The 20511-nt window shown below is 46.2% G+C and overlaps 1 protein-coding gene across 12 annotated transcripts in view; it reads left to right on the forward strand.

The window, feature by feature from the left end:
• Window positions 1-20511, forward strand: part of LOC105234922 (T-cell receptor alpha chain C region) — a 560983-nt gene that overhangs the window by 502649 nt on the left and 37823 nt on the right. For 2 of the 12 annotated variants that reach the window (XM_034648717.1, XM_034648712.1), the window contains one exon: window positions 10264-10321. The exons of 6 other annotated variants lie outside the window; for them this stretch is intronic. In XM_034648717.1, the coding sequence (XP_034504608.1) occupies window positions 10264-10321 (58 nt within the window). Of the gene's footprint in view, window positions 1-7891; window positions 7897-7966; window positions 8029-10263; window positions 10322-14471; window positions 14525-20511 lie in introns of all 12 variants that reach the window. 4 more of the 12 variants (XM_034648716.1, XM_034648723.1, XM_034648721.1 and 1 more) reach the window with 4 other exon arrangements.

A 20511-nucleotide genomic window follows, 5' to 3' on the forward strand; every position in this document is an offset into this window, starting at 1 on the left:
TGGACGTAGTCCTTCCTCCCTTCCAGTGGAACTGATCTCTCTGGGGATACCTGTATTCAATCAGAATGTGTGTTCTTTTTATTTCCATTACTGAATCTTTCCTTCCACCTGTGAAAACAGACTTCTCCCTGCTCCAAGCTTCGTCAGTCTCACACTCTTGTGTGTTTCCTTTGAAACAGTGGGCTTGGGAATTAATTCATCATCAGGACTTTAGGCAGCAGAATGAGAAGGGCTCTCAAATGGAGAATAGAGAGTCCTGCTTGCTCTGATGACATCTCAGGGGTGATATGTTGTAAATGAGAGGAAATGGGTTAGATGACCTTCTAGTGACTGTTTTCGAGAGACTCGAAGGAAACTTGCTGAACGTCCTGCACACTCCACTTTTGAGAGGAGTCATTTGGGCGGACCCTCGGTGCAGTAAAAGCAAAACCTTGACCCTCCGAACACGTAGTCAAATGCCAACCCTCTCCCCCCAAGCTCTGCTATGTTTCATTATTTGCCAATTACGAGATGACTACATGATAATTAACATGAAATTATATAGATGACTAGTTTGAGTATTTTGAACCCATAATTAAGATGCAAATTATAGAAGTTCTGGAGCGTGCCACCAGGCAGAGCCTCATACATAACGGTCCCTGAAGACAAACAGTGTGTTTGGGCATGATTTGTTTGTGGCATGGGTTTATACACAGCTCAGGAACTTGTTTGGAAGCTGATTAGATGTCTCGGAGTGCCAATTTGGGGTCTAGATTAGCTGTCCTCAGTGAGCTGAGACGTGCCCACTTTTACAGCCTAGAAGCGTGACAAAGTGGCCAGGGTCCCCTCGGAAAAGAAAAATGGGACTGTCGTGTTGTATGGTGTTGGTCAGTGCCTCTCCCCATTGACACTGGGAGCCTGGCTGCAAGGCTGCCCCAGGAGGTTTTTGTTAAAGGGTGTGTCGCTGTGGCAATTATAACAATGACCTTCGCTTTGGAGCGGGGACCAGGCTGACAGTAAAGCCAAGTGAGTGGAGGGAGCGGGTCAATCTCAAACGCTAGGATGAGTGGTGGTGTTCTTCCGTGCAGTTTTAGTGGGATTAAGACACGGCCACCCCCCCAACCCACGATTGAGGCACCTTGTTTCTTTGGGCCTGAGCTGATGGGAAGTCTGCCAGTTAATGAATTCAGGCACTCCTAAGGACAGGTCATGAAGAAATAGATGTTTTCATGGGTTTGTTCATTGGCTCTGGATATAGAGAAATGCTAAGGATAATAGGCAACACCCATATTCTGTGATAAGACAAAGAAAAAGAACTAACAACTCAGAAAGCGGGTTTTCCTCGTTAAGAACCCCTTCAATCCAAAAGGAGTGCAAGCAGCTCTCTTAATGTATCTTTTGGGTTTTGTTGGTTTCGTTGTTGTTTTCATTAATATTCTTTATAAGAACTGTGGCTCTGAAAGTGGCATGGTGCTCCTGGTCTCTAAAATAATCACTCTCTGCCCCCAGTGTTGGCCACCTATGCTAGGTGGCATGTCTCTGCCTGACCTTGCAATTGTCCCATGTGTCTCATGCATGAGCAGGATACCAAAACCCAGTGTTCTGGGAGCAAAACAGGTGGTTTACGATCCAGCTCAGATCTCTCTGCACAGGCCAGCTATTACTTTTAGAGGAGTGTCCTAACCCTGCCAAGGAGCTGGGAGCTGAGGCTGCAGGGTGGTGAGGCTCCCACAAGAGGGAAAGTGGCCCCCCTTACCCAGAGTCCCCCTCAGTCCTTCCCTCCCACTGGTTATTGTAAGGCCCTGTATGACTGTGAATTATGGAGGCAGCCAAGGAAGGCTCATCTTTGGAAAAGGCACTCAACTCTCTGTTAAGCCAAGTAAGTGTTGGGGGGTCTCAGAAACGAAATCAGTGAGTGCAACTCGAGAACAACCCAGAGTGAAGGAGGCGAAATTCACCAACCCCTTTCTCTGTGGTTTCTTTCCACCCTTCACCCATGAGCCCTCAGAGTGGCTCCTGATCCATGCCCCCCACTCTCCTCAGTCCAGATGGGCACTTCCCTCTGCTGGAAAACTCTGGGCTTCGTGATACGAAACAAGGTTGTTGGCCCCAGGAAGGCAGTTCTCAGGAGTGATCGCCCTCCTCACTGTGTTCAGTGGGTGACCTTCTCATGGACGAGCCACGGTCTGTGTGACTGCTGTGTGGCTGGTTTTCAGACGTTAGAGTCAATGGAGAGCCACGTGAGGGGCACATCAGAGTGGTTACTGCAAGGGGCTTTTGTTTAGGGAAAGCGCACTGTGGATCTCGGCAGTGGGTATACCCTCTACTTTGGCAAAGGCACCTCACTGCTGGTCACACCCGGTGCGTTCTTGTGGTTAGCTAATTATCCTTTCTGGAAGGAAATCCAGTGGGACCTGTTGAAACACAGCTGCATTTAATTGCTTCGTTTAGCGTGCAGTTGTTAACTACGTCGGATGTGTGAGCCAGATACGAAGACACGTTTCCCCAGAGGCTGGATTTGGTTATCAGGTCTATGGGCAGTTTGATAAATTGTATTAATACCGCAGGCGGTGTTTCTTTCTCGAAGGTCCACATAGCACGTTGAGGCTTTGAGAAAGAGGCAGAGATAAGAGGAAGAAAAGCTTTGCGATAGAGGCAGAAACAAGCCAATGGAAAGGGAGGCGACCCAAGTGGGAGTGTGGAGCCAAGGAAGCGTGTCCTTAACAGATAAGTGCTGGGGACCCAGTTGAGCTGAAGCCCGTGTCCCCCGGTAAAACTGAAAAATCTGGCAAGTGGACTGAGGACTCGGGTGAGGGCTGGGCGGCAGGATTACAAGCTTCTCGTGGCTTTCCTCTTCTGGGAGAATAGCAGAAGAAAACCTTCTCTGGAGACAGGATGGCCCCTGTTTGCCCCGAGGACAAACCTCACCCTTTACCAAGGCTGGCTGAGTTGACCGTAGGAGGAGCAGAGAATCTGGGGACCTTAGAGAGCTCCCCACCTCCGAGGGGTTCTCTGTGATAAAGCAAGTTGTGAAGCTGTCAGGGAGGGCATAATAAAGATGGATTCCAGAAAGCAGTATCAAAGAGGTACGGGCTGTCCCCACACTGGCAGAGTTCAGTGTTGCGTGGTTTTTGTTGCTGTTATTTTTCTCTTTCCTGTGAGAATTATTTGCAGCAGCGCCTGCCACTTTACATTTCATAGTATTTCTTGTCAACAGCCCTCTGTGCCTGAACCAGGTGTGACACTGAGGCGAGGGGGCTGATTCGTTGACAAAGGCAGGGGATACATTTAAATGCGTGGCCCAGGCAAGGCACTCAGCTGAAGGAGGCTCCCTTCCGTTGTTTGAATCTGCCCTTAAAGGTCAAGGTACATCCTTTTTTCTTTTTTTTTTTTTTAAGGCACATTCTTTTTGTAGCATCCATGATGGCTTTATCTTCTGAAGGTGGATTTCATTTCTGTGAATAATCACAAGCCTCTCAGAGCTATGATTTATAAAGAAAGGAGGGACTCAAACTCATTACTGGTACTATTTTGGTTCGAAAATGAGGTAAGAACATAAAATCATGCCATTGCTGGCTATTTGTGGCTCTTAAACTGATTCTTGTTGAGAGTCCTAAAGGGAGTACTTCAAAGGGGTCAACAATCATTTAGCTGTTTAAGCCCTGACGTGTTTATTAAAACAGCCTCTTAATAAATACACTGAAGATAAACATGACATGAACTTGAGGACGTTTCGCAAACTCAGACCTCATCAAAGCAGTGAAGATTTTCTGTATAAACGGAGATATTATCCCACGTAAATTCCTTTTAGACAAACATGAGGACAGTACCTTCCAATGGAGAAGTGCATGCGATGTCCTACTAATTGACAGCAAAGCTAGTCCAAGAAATGGTAACCTTCCGTTGGTTTACGTAAAGCCACATAACACTGTGACTATCTTAGAAGGCTACCAATACATCTTTGGAGAAGGCACGAAGCTGAAGGTTTTACCAAGTGAGTATTACAGACAAGACTTTATTTTTAAAGGTGTTTGTGTTAAAGGGTCCAGAAAAGGTAAAATAAGGGAAATAGTCATTATAAACTATAGAAGCAAGCATTACTGTGACCCGAAGTGGAAATTCTGGGTCTCTCTACCCCAGGCAGGAGAGGTAAAGGAGAGTTCTGAGACTCGCCATGATGGACTTACCACCATTTTCATTAGAATTGTATTAATCATTAGAAAAATATTTATTAACTAAAAAGCTTGAGAGACTCCTCTAAACATAGTAGGAATTCTTTGTTCCTTATTCTCTTCTTTTAAAACTATATTCTCATTCCCCCCCCTTTCACCTTGCTTTTCCTACCCTTCTTTTGGCCTTTCCCCTTGTAAGCATTCATATTTTGAGAAACCATTATATCCATTTCTTAGCCTGTCACTTAAGACTCTAAAACCTGGGCCATTTCCATTCTCTAAATTTATTCCCAGCTTTTCCCTTCCACAAAGGCCCTGCTCTAGGTAAATGGGACACCTATTTCCTCTGAATGTTTACAGAAGCCCACACCTATACTTCGTGTCCATAAATCAGTCATCATGGACCCACCACTATAAACAGACTTGCACACATGAAACAAATTGAGTTTCACAATGTCTTAGCCAGGACACCCGCATAGGTGACACCAGACTTAATTTCATAGGGAGAGTTTGAGAAATTATATCCCTTTTTAAAAATGAAAGAGGCTTGGGTAAGTGATCCAGCAGGCAAATAGCAAAGTAGGAAGAAAAGAGATCCTTTTGTAATGGATGTGGGAGGGACGGATCCGTCCACGGGAAGATATTCTCTGGAGGAGGAACAAGACTAACTAAATCCAAGTAGGAAATTTTTGGCCTGCCATATTACCTGCGTGTTTCTTGCTTTCCCTTTGGAATGGCCCATTCCTGATTGCTGCTTGTTAAGCCCCTGGTCCTCCCAGCAGCCCGAGGGCAGCAAAGGGAAGGACAATGTGCTGTACCCTTAGCTGTGGTGCGTATGAAGCTTCCTTCTCAGATTTTCCTTCAAGTTACCCTCAAAATTAAGAGAGATCCCAAAGGATCATCTAGACAGATTAGGAGAAGCTGCCTGTAAGAGAAAGATTTCATGTTAATCCTTGAGATGTGTTACCTGGGGAAAGGGACAGAAAGAATGGAAAAATCTACCCCAAGACAAAGAGGGAAAGTGTCCTTTTCCTCATGACCATCTAAGCAGGGAGTGAAAAGGTCTGGAGTTGGAGTCAGTGAATTCAGGGCTGGCCAGTGCCTGCGAATGTCTCTAGTTCTTTGGAACGAGAAAAGGTGGGAATCTTCCTTGATGTTCCACAAGCTGGACCTTGGTCAGAGGTGTCAGGCTCCAACACCTTGAGGGGTGGACCAACGTGCTGACCCCTCCTACCAGGTGGGCTCTGGCAGCTGCCCTCAGTCTCTCCCCCGGTGATGACAATATCTCTGACTGCTTGGTCTTGGTGCCACAGGCATGAACCGTTCCTACTTTGTCCAAATAAGGAATATGGTCTTCAGAACCCCTGAAGAATTATTATCTAAAACACCAGAGGATCGGCTAGGTTTCTGGCAGTCAGCATTCTGGGCTTGGGCAGGAAAACTCCCTCTTCAAACTATTTAGAAAGAATATCCTTCATTTATCCAATGTGGAAACAGTCCTGAAATCCAAGCTGGTGCTAGGATTCTGTGCCAGGTTATTACTGTGACAATTACTTAATATTCTCAGTGCTCACGGTATCGCTCCTTCCAGAAGATCTTTAGGGAAAACTTAGTACAGTTTCTAGGGGGTTTGTGCTGAGCTGAATATCATTGTGTGAATAATAATGCAGGCAACAAGCTCACATTTGGAGGGGGAACAAGGTTAATGGTCAAACCCCGTGAGTATCTCTGCTGAATCCATAAGGAACGCTCTAATTTCTAAAGGAAGCTGTGGCACTGAGCTTCATTTGGGGGGCTGTTCACCCAATTTTATTTTTTATGTTAATTCCGAGTACGAATCCTGCTGATGATCCAGTGTGTACACCTGCCGTATGCACATGTGAACGTGGGCACATGTGTGGTCGCCTGGCAGAGGAACAAACAGGCTGGAGAAGAGCAGATTCCTTGCCTTTCTGTCTTAAGCATTGGGTCAGAAAGTTCTGACTGTGTTGAATGCAGGGTGAGCAGGATGGGGAGTGGGAGAATCCTCCAGCGGCTTTGCCAGGATTGCACCAGTCCTTGCTGGTCAGGGGGCAGCTCAGTCTGAAGGTGGACGGATGAACTATTTAATCTGAGCAGAGCCTTTCCATCCCGACCATGCTGTGAATTGGCCACAATAATAAACAGTCTCCACGGCCGCCTCTTTGGCCAGGGTCCCAGCTGGAGGAGCACGCTGGCTGGATTTGGGGATTGAAAGGGATTTCCTGATACGTATTGGCCTGGTCGGTTTCTGTAAAGCTTCCTAGGACTGTGTAATATTGGCAACAACCGTAAGCTGATTTGGGGATTGGGAACAAGTCTGGCAATAAATCCAAGTGAGTCTTCAAATTAACTCTCTCAAACCTGTCTATGCAGTTTGAAATATCTCAGGAACCGTCTCCCTGTTTAGCCCTGATGTTTAAAATGTGCACTCGTGGGTAGTGTTTTTCTCCTGTCCACCCAAGCTGAGCCCTTGCTTACCCTTCAATCAAAATAACTAGACAGAGGGATCCAGAAATGCATGGAAGGAAGGCAGTTGGAGTATTTGATTGTTTTCTTATAGAGCAAACAGGAGGGCCCATTCCAAAAAAAGGCCATTAGGGAGCACTGAAAGTTGAAGAAGATGGGAATATGCATTGTATGTTCCAGCCTCCTCTGTCCACACGGTGCCAACCTCACATGCACCATTGTAAATACTGTTTCTCCCCAGCCAAAGAATAAGTCAAGCGCTGCTGGGAACTCCCAGGACTCAGGGCCATCCCTGTGGCCACCCTGGAAAGTGCTTCCCCACCATGGGCAATCCAGAATGACTCAGACTTGCCATAAAATTACTGCATCTCTCAGTCCTCTTTGGCTTGTAGGCTTGTAGTGGATTTGCTAGAAGTAACAGGAGAAGAGTTGGTTTCATCCTAATTCTGGCTCCCCCCCGAGAAGTTCTTCTCTCCAAGAATCTTCAGGAGCGTCTTAAAGACCACCTAACCTGTTTGGGATTGTGCTTCACACCACTAGGCTATGTTCCCAGCAGTGTTCGCTGTGGCTTTGGCTGGGGCTAGCTCCCAGGGCGGTTCTAGGCTTGGCAAAGCTCAGGCAGAAGAAGGGAGTTTACAGTGGAGCCAAGGGGCTTCGGGAAAGGCAGCTTTGATATAGGTGTTAATGAATTTCTAAATGAGCTTCTGTGTGTTAACCTGATAAGACTCTCCAGGGAGAAGGTCACCTTACCTTTGCAGCTCTAAATGTAAGACCTGCGTTGCAAGAAAAAAAAAAAAGGGAAATGTCAATTGCGGTGCCAAAATGAAGAGACCGGGTGTAAATACTGAATCAGTTTTAATGTTCAGTTTATGAAATGTAAGCCTTTCAGGGGAACCAGCTCAGGGTACATTTATTAGGGTCAGTGAGCCAACTGTTTTGTCAATGTTACTGGCATACACACTTCAAAGGAGAACCCCAAATAGAAAAAATGGCTAACAGCATAGAGCTTAAGAACATGAATTTTAGAATCGAACTGCCCCAGCAAACTGAACTCTGCCATTTACTGGATGTGTGACCTGGGGCAGGTTACCTAATCTCTTTATGCCTTGTTTTTCTCATCTGTAAAATGGGGATAATAATACTACTTAACTCACTGAACTGTTATGAGATTAAAAGAGTTAACACCTATAAAGGGCTTTGCCTAGTGGCTGGCACATCGTAAATCTTCAACAAACATCAGTTATTATTACTAGAGCAGGTTGCTGGGGGGAAGGAAGAGGGAAAAATCATATCCTTTGAAAGTTTTTGTAAAGGGCAGCACTAGAGTGTAGCTCTAGGAGCACAGGAAAACTCATCTTTGGGCAGGGGACAACTCTACGAGTAAAACCAGGTGGGTCTGAATGTTGCTGACTGAGGCACAATTGCCCACTGCTTTCATGTTGTGGCGAATCTTCTCCGCCTTCGCAACTTCTAACCGAGGACTTTAACTGTTTGGTTCTATTTTCCCTTTGTACTTCTTAGTAGGATGTGTGTAAAACCTGGCCAATAGGGTCTTCCCTAACCCATTCGGTTTCAGCTAGAGGCAGAAAGGGGGGCAAGACAGGAGGTGAGTTGGGTCTGGAAATTCTAGGCTAAGACTGAGAGAATAGAAGTCTGGCTGACCTTGAAGAAATAAACTTTCAATGTGAGAGGTTCACAAAAAACTTAAAGTGATTTTCCTAATAGTTTACTCGAGAAGAAACCACCCTGGTGGCCACTAGAATTCTCTAAGAACTGTCGTTCAGGGAGAAAACTGTCTTTCAAGCATGGAAACGGCAAGCTCTTATTTGGGAAAAAGAAAAAAGAAGAGAAAAAAATGGAGGAGGACAGAAGAGAAACTGTTGGTGACTTGGATTTTTTTCTCTTTCTTTTTCTTTTTGTTTTGTGGTCAAAAAACATGGAAGACTGCATTTTCCATTAGGATGGTTTTTAAAAGGCTGTCACCAAGTAGGAGTCGAAATGTGTATAGTATACCCCTGGTGAGCTTTGTAGAGGATGAAGAGGAAGGAAATTTAGCAGAGTGCAGGGTTTTTGTACTGGGCAGAAACACTGTGCCAATTTCTGGGACAAACAACCTCATCTTTGGGACTGGAACAAGACTCACCGTTATTCCCCGTAAGTCCTTTACCACTTGAGAGAAAGCCCTTAATCTAGAATGACCGGCTCTCACATCCCAGACACCTAATGAATTTCTAAATGAGCTTCCGTGTGTTAACCTGATAAGACTCTCCAGGGAGAAGGTCACCGTTATTTTCCAGGCTCTAACTGTAAGGCCTGTTTTGTAAGAAAAAAATGGGAAATGTCAATTGTGGTGCCAAAACGAAGACGGCGAGGCATAAATGCTGGACCAGTTTTAATGTTCAGTTTATAAAAGGTACCCTTTCAGAGGAACCATTTCAAGGCACATTTATTAGTTTGCGTCTACACAGCACAATCGTCCAGTTAATTTGATTAATGTCAGTAGCTGATCCAGATATTCAGGCACTTCCTTGAGAAACCTTCTTCGTGCTCAAAGTTGCCCGAATGGACTGTCACATTACCTAAATAATTGCCAGATCTGTTTTACTTTGTGCTGTATAGATTCAGCCTAATAAAAACAAATGCTGTTGTGTTTTTTCCCCAGTCTGTCTCCTCTCCACACAGAAAGTTTCCTTCTAGTCGCACAAAGAAGAGATACCCAGCAAGCCATTTGACTTATTGCTGCTGCTATTTTGCATTTATATGACTCCTTTCCTTGGAAGAGATTAAGACACTTCCTACGACTTATTAGCTAAACAGATTGACAGCCTAATGAGAAAGAGAGAAGCAGATTCTGAGTATCTTTTTGTGGCTGCTATTCCTGCCCCCTCGTGTAGAGGATTTGGTCAGATTGCTCTGTGATACAGGAATAAGAAAGGGGGAAGATCTTCGTGTGTCGTGCGGGCCTTCTCAGCTGTACAGGGGAGCTTGTTGCAGGAGGTAAGAACAGTACTAAATAGGTCGGGGCAACCGACAGAGCCAGGAACATTTCTTTCCCCTAGAACTCGCGTGTTCCCACACAGCAGAGCGCGACAGATTTTGACATCAGCTGTTGGTGTGTGTCGACTCCTTCTTGCTTGTCTCTTCAGACCCCTCCACTCCAGGTCTGTTCCTTCCACCTCTAACTCCTTCCTCTCTCCTTTGATTCCTGGCCGCCATGCCCACCCCCGCGCCAACCCCAGCACACGCTGCCGCCTGCCTCTTGAGCCTGTCAGCCGTATTCCTGAGGAGTTTCTCAGCTCCTGGAGCGATCCTCACACAGCTGGGGCACCTGAGGGAATCCTCCCCGAGGCGGGGCCCCAGCAGAGGCCCCAGCAGAGGCCCCAGCAGAGGCCCCAGCAGAGGCGGTGGCGGCCGCCATGGGCTACAGGAAGGCTGGCGCTGGGGGCCCCGGATGAGGAAGAGCCCCTGGAGGAAGGTCTACACGGAGTAAGGAACACCATGGTTTTCACCATACAGGAGTCTGAATCCTCCCCGGGCTGGAAGCTGTAGCTTCCACCTCAGGGTCCGAGACCGGATCTCTGAAGAGGTGGCAGGTTTTTGTAGTAGAGTCAGCCACGGTGGACAGACAGGCTCGGGGAAGGTGCTGCATTTTGGGCCCGGCACTCAAGTGATTGTCACACCACGTAAGTGTCTTTTTTCATCTCTGCGCGCTAGTATGTCCGGGAATCCTATCGAGGAGCTCTGTTTCGTTCCCCCATTTCTCAGGGAGTTACTGGACGTGCGGTTTCTGGATCTAGCTACACTCCATTGACCATGAAGACGGTCAAATGTAGTTTTAAAAATAACTTTGACTGATTTCATTGAATGCCGCCTTTGACAGCAAAGGGAAATTAGCGTGTCCTGGGAAGCTAATCGATGCTCATTCACTGCCGCGGGGGGAGGAACTGGCATTTCTTTCCTATCCCCCCACCCCCACCCCGGGCACTGAGGCCTCAGAATTCAGTTGACCTTTTCCATGCCTCTCCCTTCTGGCAGATTAAGTGGTGGTGTTTGCTAACTTTCTTGTGGAAAAACACATGAGACAGATAGATATATTCTCCTTTGGTTTTCACTAAGAAAGCTTTTTGTTAGTGATTTTGACAATAAACTTCAGCTAACATAGTCCCTCCTGTTCGTGTTAGTAATATCTTGGCTCGAATAAGCTCATTCCCCCCCGATTATTCAAACTGCTTTTCTCTGGTGTAACCCACCGCACTCCCACCCGCCCTCCTATCTTCACGACACTCTCTAATAAGATAAACAGGGTCACACATCATCAGACATATTTCACAGACACAAAAGCCGAAGCACAGACAAGTTAAATAATTTAAGCCAAACCAAAAAAATCAGAACTGAGATTAGAGCTTGAGATTCCCTGTTTTCTTGGGTTGAATTATTTTGAGCTGTCATCTTTGTGAATTGCAAACAATAAGCAGAGGCCATAGGAATGTGCAGGGCATGAAATTTAACCAAAAGAAAAAATGGGCGGTTTCACCGCATTGGTGTCTCAAATGTATCTCCAAATGTTTGCGGTTGGTAGTTCCTTGGCTCCAGTTATTCGGTCCTTACTGGGCCCCAGGGGGGTTTTTGTAGACCTCGGTATCACAGTGTCCACCAACAACGACAGACTAATCTTTGGGGCTGGAACCAGATTACAAGTGTTTCCAAGTAAGTGCTGGAAACCAAGCAGCGATTTTGAAAAGATGTTTTCTGTAAATAGCCAGCTGGCTTTGATACGTCCTCACGGTACTGCTGGCCACTGGACAGGGCGCTTGGTAGGGCCATCCATGCCTCTGCCTGCCTGGGCCCCTAGTCTGGGGACTCTGTGTCTCAAGGTAGAGCTCTCTGTAAACCAAATCAGCTTAGTCTATATGTGAATACCACAGTTCTGACTAGAATCTTATCAGCAGTGAAAATAAGACACTAGAGAATCAGATGCATTATGACTCCAAACAAATGATCTGTTTCTCTCTTTAGCATTTTTATTTAAAATATCAGGGAAGGTGAAGCAAGTTCAACTTTGCCAATCTGAAAACTTTATGAATTATGCTCCCCTTATATGCAGAGAGACCTAGACTGACTTTGGATGCTTAGTCATTCAATTTCATCATCTGTGTGTGGAATCTGTAATGGGCAAGGGAATCAAATATAATTAAGTGAGCAAATAATCTTCAGTAGTCAATATTCCTACATTGTTTTATGTGCTTTGCTCTGGACTTTTTATCTGGGATTTATCTCTAATAGGCTCCCCGGAAGGACAGTGAAGGTTTTTGTTAAGGTTTTTGTGTTTGTGTGGATAGCAACTATCAGTTGATCTGGGGTTCTGGGACCAAGCTAATTATAAAGCCAGGTAAGTCTCAGAGATGCGCCTGTAAGGGAGAGGAGACACGAGTTGAATAATACACGAAGCATAGCATGCAAATTGTATTTTTAAGAACAATCCGGCTTACTGGAGACAATGCACTCAACCCAAATGGGGTTTTCACTCCCAGTGAGAGGCAATGTCAGCCACCAACTCTCTTGTTTGGTCTAGTTGCTTCCAGAATGAATAATATTTAACTAGCCCTCCAAGAGAGCAGAGCTGGGTTGTTAGGAGTATCTGATTCCCTCTGATATGGTTGGAATGCTTTCCCAAGGATAGAACCAGCCTGATTCCGCTGTAAGAGCAAATTCAAGGAAAAGAGAATGGTCCACAGTCAGAGACCAGCAGGGAAAAGTAGTGTGTCTGCAGCCATGGCCAATCCTAGCCTCTGGCTGCTGTCTCGTGTGGGGAGCCGATGCCCGCAAAGCTTCCAGTCACTCGCTGGTGCATCACCTCGGGTTCTGGGCCTTAGTGCAAGTCCCACAAAGATATAACTTAAAAGGCAGTATCAGGGCAGGTCAAGGGAATATGGAGACCAAAGGGATGGCTGGCAAGTCGGCCTTTGCCGTAGTGGGACCGAGGTGTGCTGAGCCTGAGACTAAGCCCATCCTCACCCCATCCCACCATGCCCCTTCCTGCGGGTTCTTGTAAGGCTCTGAAAGGCTGTGGGAACTATGGGGGTGCTGCAAACAAGCTCATCTTTGGGGCCGGAACCGTGCTTTCCGTGAAGCCAAGTACGTGAGTAATGGGGTTCTGTGTCCAGGGCAAGCAAAGTTAACAGCCACTCTGGTGAAAAGGAGGGCTGAATGGCCGACCTAGTACCCCCACGGTCACCCCTTTCCAACCATGATACAGCAGAGAGAGGGAAATGGAAGGAATGTTGAGATAAATCCCAGGAGGGAAAACGACTGTGGTGATGTTGGTCCCATGTGGAAGCTGCAGGCCCTCTGCTCTGTGAACCCCATTTCCGGGCCACATGTCAGCTCAGGTCATACCTGTACCTGGGTAGATACAGCCTCTGCTAAGCTGTGGGTACAATTGTGTGTCACCTCTTCTACCGGCGACACTTTCTTTTTTCTTTTTCTTTTCTAAGAGATTCCAGAGCGACAGCTGGGGAGATTGCTAAGAAGTCAGGCAGAACTGACCCAAGGAGGAGGCTTAGGGTAGGCCCGTTCGATTTTAAAACAGGGATCCTTGTAACACCTTCCCCATATTTCAAACCACATCTGCCTCCCCTTTCATTTTCTCTAGAATAAGTCCTTGGGGTTTGTTCTGGACACCCACTGCTTCCAGGCTGAGAGGTCAAAACATCAGTTTTGAATTCTTTCTCTTTGAATCTGAAGAATTAGTAAGTCACAGTCATGTTGGAGATGAGGTCAAGTCTCCTTCTCTCCCCAAGTTTACAATTCTGTCACTCAAGCTCTACCTTTAACCAAGACCTGGTACCGCTGACTTGAATGCACACCTTCTCTCTTTTCTTCAATACCTGATGTATATTACCATCCAGCGTGATAAAGGGGCTCCCGTGTGCTCTTATCCTTGCCTCTAAGATATGACCTTCTTTATAACAAAAAAGTTTCGCTTCTTCCATTTATTGCAGGACTGGACTTTCTAAAAGTGTGGGAGATGGTGTGTCATAACTCCCTGCCCTTGTCTGTCTAAAATATCAGGAGTCTATGGTGGAACTTCTTTGGGAAACGATAGGACTGTTTGCCTTTTGTCACTCTTCCCTGGTGAAATTTTTTTTTTTAAAGATTTTATTTTATTTATTCGACAGAGATAGAGACAGCCAGCGAGAGAGGGAACACAAGCAGGGGGAGTGGGAGAGGAAGAAGCAGGCTCACAGCAGAGGAGCCTGATGTGGGGCTCGATCCCATAACGCCGGGATCACGCCCTGAGCCGAAGGCAGACCCTTACCTGCTGTGCCACCCAGGCGCCCCCCCTGGTGAAATATTTTGTTTGGCTACCACATAGACGCTATTGCATGGCAAGAAAGCTTTGAAATAACTTGGCCAGTGAGTAGGGGACAGGACCTTGAAGTTTGGGGGGAGTCTGGATGTGACTTAAGATGGCTCTGTTGCTGGGAACCATCCCTATGGAGTAAGACTGCATCATCCCTTCAGACCTGTGTGTCTAAGGCTGAGCTCACTCGTGTGAGAGCAAGAATTAACAAATTATTTGATTCAGCTTTGGCAGATTTAAGCCTAAAAATGCAAAAAGTTCTGAAAATCTCTTAAGTTTGGTCTCTTAAAATAAAAATGTATTGCTTTATGTAGCAGAACCAATTTTTTTTTCTTCCAATCCTCAAAGACCAATTTCCAGAGACAGAGAAAAAGAGAAAGCACAGAGAGTCCAATTGCCCCTGCACCACCGTGCAATGTTTGGCAGGGTTTTACTAGGGGTTTCAGTAAAGGCAGGAAATGCTGTGGCAGTAATAATGCCAGAATCTTCTTTGGAACGGGAACCCAGCTGGTGGTAAAGCCCAGTAAGTGGCCATGTTCTATTTATATTTGACCAAACAAATAAATCCTGTGAAGTTAGTGAAGATTTAATTTAATATGTAGACAAATGTACCGTTTGAAAAATGACTTTTGCAAATGCATGAAACATTCACGATTGTTGGGAATAGAGCAATAGTGATAAATAGATGCAAAACAAGACCACCCCAAATTGCCTTTAATGTGGTAGCTTAGCTCTCCTTCTTCAGAAGAGATATTGGGGCCATGAGTTATTTATAGCCCCAGTATCTCTTAAACTACGTTTGGCAATGATTTGTGTGTTTACTGTGATTTTGCCCACCAAACTTGTCTTTCGTTCTATTCAAAATGAGAATCTATCTCATTTTAAATTCCACTAATATATATAAGGTGCCTTCTTTGTCTCTCATGCCTGCATATGTATTTATTCTAATAGATCCAATCCAAAACCCACACATTTTCCCATTTTGACAAATGTCCACATCTAGTCCCATACATGTCAGATTTCGCTTAAAACATAGCTTTACTATTCAAATGCAATGGGGGATAAAAACCATTCAGAGATGAATTGACGATCCCAGATGGCTTTATAAACACCTGAGAGGAAATTCAGAGTAAAATAAAATGGCAGGTGTGATGACAAGGTTTTTGTTTAATGATCAGCTCCTCCATAGGGAGTAAAAGCTTTAAAACATGCCCCACTGGGGAGAAGAGAAACAAGGAATTCGGGAGGCCGGCCTTCCTGGGGGTGCACCTGAGGTGTCAGTTCCTCCACAGTGCCATTTTGGGGACAACACGGCCCATCCAAATGTCAGTGAAAAAGTGAATTTTAAGAGGCATGTGTTGTCCAGTTGGCTGACTGAGTTATTAAACCCCACGACAGGTTATAACTGAGACTATGAAATGACCAACCCAAGAAGCTTTAAAGTAGGATAGCCTATTTCTGAATGGTTTAGCTGTGGGAAACGCCGAAAGACCAGGAAACAAGCTAGATCACTCCATGAGTTGGCTTAAATCCAGTAAACGTGACCAGCCCACGTTCATCTTTTTAAATGACTGCAATAAATAGCGTCTGGGGGTCAGGTAGACAATGAGGAGAAGACAGTAGGGCTTGGGTCTTTAGGAGTCAGACAAGGAGCCCGTCCATCAGGGCTGGTGGTGAGGGCATCAGATGTCCATCTCTTAGTGGTGAGAGACTGCATCCGTGGACTATGAAAGGAGAACATTTCCTGAGAGACTAGGATCCCTCTGGGCCAAAATGAAAGATCCCCACTGCCCCGGCTGGCTCATGGCTATCGTGAGTGTAGCAACCTGTGTGCTTAACTTAGGATGAGGTATCTTCAGGGTGTCATATGGCCACTCTAACAGAGCCTAGGGTGAGGTGAGGGCTCTGTAATGCCGCTCTTTCACTGATGTGTGGCTGACATGGCCCTTACCTGCCCCCATCTTTCTTTGGGCTCTGAAGGGTGAATTTCTAGCCCAATGGCGGTTGGCCAGCCAGTTTCTGACTTCCGTAATAGAATTGTGTTTGATATCACAAAGGAGTTTGCTGAATTGTTGCTTTTATAATTTGCCCTCTGTGTTAAATGAGGTCATCCAATTTCCTCTCTGCACATTTGCAATAAGCAGCATAAAATTCAAGCAAAATAATGAGGAGACACAGAGAAAGATGGCTGAAGAGATAATGAGGCCTGTTTATTATAGTAGGAGACAGCGTGGGGATCTTTAAGTCCCAGGAAGATGAAATACCCATTAAGGGAGGTATAACTTTCCTGAAAAGAGTCACCAAGAGTGTTTGTTGGGGCCCCAATCACAGCGTGAACAAAATTTGGAAAAAAAAACATCTTGGGAAAGGGGATTCAACTTCATGTTCTCCCCAGTAAGTGCTGTTCTTGTGATTTTCTGATATTAACTCCCACTGAGTTCAAAGAGGTTTTGGTATCGGGCATGAACAGTTTCTTAGGCTTGAAGACATGTGGGCAGCCTCTAGGTCCTGGGCCCTTCTGCTCTCATGGAGGCGGAGTCCTTGGCCCTTCCGCAGCTTAGCCAAATACCAATTCTTTCCCCTCCAGAGCTGGGAAAGTTGCTGCCAGCGTTCTGGTGCTTACATATCAATTATCTTTTTCATTGTTTATATATTATCAAGAGTACAAAATTGCGAACCTTTGCCCAGAGTCTATCTTCAAGTCTCCCCCCGCAGGGCTTGTCCCCAGTGGACTTTGTTTGAACACATTGTTAAACCCAGTGTGATTTCTGGCTCCAATCAAAGTGGTTTTGGAAGTAACCGCAGCCTACCTATGACCCTCTCCTTCCACTCTTCATAAAAGACCCACTTTTTCCTGTTTGGCCTCTGCTAAGATTCCTGGCTCTGATGCTCCATGCCTTCTCATTTCCCTTGTTCCAGGGAGGGGTGGGAGATAGCTTTTTAAAAGACCTACTTAAATGCCAGAGGCAACAAAGATGGTGTGTCAGCCAAGAGCAACAGCTGTGTTCAGCCTTCTCTCTCTGTGCCATTTTCCAAATCCCTTTCTTCGTGTAGGAAAAGTAGCCACTCCTTTTTATTTCCAGCACAGCAGAGTTCATCATGAGGCCAGAGACAGGGGTTTCCTTTGGAACATTTTTCATGGGCTAACAATAAGCTGGAAGTTTGCAGGTTTTAGAAAAGCATTCTTGGGCCACAGCCCCATGTATGGAAACCCCTGGAGCCAGTCAAAGCCAGAGGCATCTTCATGATACCACGTAGCGGATCAGGGAGAAGGAAGCAAAGACATGCTAAGGGAAAACAAAAACTACTGTTAAGTGGGAAGATTTCGATCTGGGAAAAAGATTAACAAGAGGAAACATCCAGAAAAACCTGGGCCAGGCATTCAGAGTTTTTGTTATGGAGGCAATCACTGTGGGAATTCAGGAAACAGCCTGCTTGTCTTTGGAAAGGGCACAAGACTTTCTGTGATTGCAAGTAAGTGTCCCTGGCCATCCCTAATTCTGATCAGTGTGGCTTCTTCCCTTAATGATTTTTCAGCGTTCCTAGGAATGTTTCTGCCCCCCCCCAAAGAAGGTCTGTTAAGAGCTGGGAAGTGAGTTCTGAGCAGGAAGATAAACAGGTTGCCCTGGCTTGATTCAAAAGCCCACCAGACAATCAGAGGCAAACCCCAGTACCTCAGTCCGGCCTCGACACCCCCAGCTTGCTCTGACCACACGGCTTGGTCCCCTCCTCTGATCCCAGGAGACCAAAACCTTAGAGCAGCAAACTGGAGACTCCGTGGCCAGAGGCACACAGGAAGGCTCGTCTGAGATCCAGGAGCCATTTAAAATATTTAATGCTGTGATTAATTTTAATTTGTCTAAGTAATGCATGAAAATTTCCACTTGTAAAAACAATTCAAATTACAGATAAAGCTGATATTCACCTTGACCACTTCATTCAGTATGAGTTTTCTCCCCCGAGAAATGACCACTGAGACTGGTGTGGCATATTATGATGAGTTTCTATTTGGAGTTTGTCGACTATTATGATGAGTTTCTATTTGGAGTTTGTCGACATGAAGTCTCGGGTCTTCAAGGAAGGAGGCTGGAGTCACAAAGTACTCTGCCTGCAGCTTGCAGATTGCAACTAGATAAGGCACAGTTGCTTGAATGCAAAGGCTGTTGGCAACGGAGAGCCACCTTCCCAGGAGCTCTCAAAGAGTGGATGGGGCTCTGGTCAGAGAACACCTCGGCTGGAGACAGGAGGGTAGACAAGATGGCCTCTGACAGGTCTCTAGGGATGGTCCACCCCACGGCCAGCCTCTGTCACGGCTCTCCTGTCCGTCATCTGACTGTCGTTACGGTCTGAGCTTTTGTCAGCACTGCTCCTGTGCTGTGAGGGCTTTGATTTTTCTCAGCATCTACGGGGTTTTTGCAAAGAAAGGAAACTCTGTGCGTACTCTGAGGGTGGGAGTTACGGACTCACTTTCGGGAAGGGCACCAAACTCATGGTCACACCAAGTAAGTTCTCTTCTTCTGGGCTAATTATTCTTCCCAAGAAGCCTGTCCTCCATCATACAGAAGCTGTCAAAACACAGGTGGTGTTTTCTTTGCTTGGTTTGTGTTGGGTGATACCAGTTGGAAAACAAGGCTATGAATGCATGGATTCCCTAGGGCACTGTGCTTGGCTTTTACTATCCAAGGAGTCTCTCCCTGAGAAAATGTGTGAGCCTCCACGAGGAGGAAGGTCCAGGGAAAGTAAGGAGAAAAAAGGCAGGAATCGGATGAAAATAGACAAAAGGCCTGCAGGAATAACAAACAAGATGGGGTCCCAGGAGAGCAGCAGTAGCCGCGTTGAGTGAATTTCCCAGGAGGTGCCCCTGCCAAGGCCCATTCTTTCAAGGAAAATTATGGCAAGTACCATCGGGCTGGGAAGTTGCTAGTTATTAGTATTCATCCCACGTTCTAACCTAATTACAAGGAGATTGTTTTGGCCACGGGCAGTCATTTCAGGTTCTGCTTTCCTGCTTGCTTCCTCCACCCCCACCTGTCTTCCTAGAGGCCCCAGTCAAGGTTATTGCAGTAGCACTGAGCACTGTGTAGCACCAATGCAGGCAAATTAACCTTTGGGGACGGGACCACGCTCACGGTGAAGCCAAGTAAGTTGTGCTCTTCTTTGGCGGGGCCTTTAGGGGCAATCAATCAAATCATTAGTTTGAAAACCACTTTAATCTTGCACATCTGCCTGGGCTCTTTATTAAGGTTCTTTCCCCAGGCCAAAGAGAGCTGGTTCCCTTCCCTGCTTTAAAATGAGATGAGCACGCGTGCGCGGGCACAGTCTCTTACTGTGCTCATGGTCAGGGGCTCTCAGGAGCGTATACAACATTTTCGAAGAAATAGAGGTAGAAACAATCATCGAGCCAGTGAGAATGCCAGGAAGGACCTCGGGGGGGACCCAGTTAGTGTTACAGCACCCCTAACTAGACTTCCCTGCGCGCACCCCGGCCATTGCGGGTAGGCTCTGGCTCCTTCTGATGCTCTAGGGCAGGAAATTCCTGTGCTTCTCTGTAATCAGTTCTGAAATTTAGCAAGCCTTGCTGCCTGAAAGTATTTTTTACATCTAACTTGGACCGCCACCACCCGCCACTGCAATTTAAATCTCTCAAAACAACCATTAGAACTTTGGGCATCTCATCTGGGAGCGAAATCTCTTCTGCAGACGTGAGGCTCCGCACTGAGTCTACTTCCGCAGTGTCCCTGAGTGCCATATGTTCCCTGGGGACCTTTCGTACCCGAGTGTTTGTGGATTAGGCAATATAGCATGAACTTTAGAGACAGAAAAACTGAAATTCAAGTCCTGGCTCCGCGACTTTGCTTAGCTGTGTGACCTTGGGCAAATTACTTAACCTCTCTGAGCCTCAATTGCCCCCATCAAAAGATGAGGATAAAAAAATACCTACCTTGTTGGGTTATTATAAAGATCAGATAAAATAATACAGCTAAAGTATTTAGCATAGCGCCCAAAACATCAGAAGAGCTCATTAAACCCTAGCTATTAATAACGATAAACCTCATCTCCAAGACACAGCAGAACTTTTGTTTTGCCCCTCGGGCTCTTCTGTCAAGACTCTGTCACGCATCAGGAGAAGAGCTGGCGTGGGGGGAGGGTGGAAAGTGTCAGCCTGTTCTATAAAATTCTTCACCTGGGATTTGAAAGTATCTAAGTGGAAACCGAAAGAATCCTGGCTCATTTAAATACAAAATCATCCAAGTGTCAGAGGCAGGGGAGAGGTTTCTGCAGAGAGCTGCATGGCCGGAGCTCCTGAGGCTGCTCACAGGCCCTTGGAGAAGGGGTGCACTCACAGTAGCTGAAATCTTACACCCCCCGCCACACTGACCCGAGTGTCACTTCCTCTCGAGTGCCCCAAGACACGGGCTTCCCATGTGGAGGGACAGGACAGAGAGAGAATGGAGGCTTCACAGGAAAGAGCAACCTGTCCCCAAACTGTCTTTCTGCTCCTCTGGGTAA

Source organism: Ailuropoda melanoleuca, chromosome 20 (assembly GCF_002007445.2).
Source record: "Ailuropoda melanoleuca isolate Jingjing chromosome 20, ASM200744v2, whole genome shotgun sequence".
Classification (NCBI taxonomy): Eukaryota; Metazoa; Chordata; class Mammalia; order Carnivora; family Ursidae; genus Ailuropoda; species Ailuropoda melanoleuca.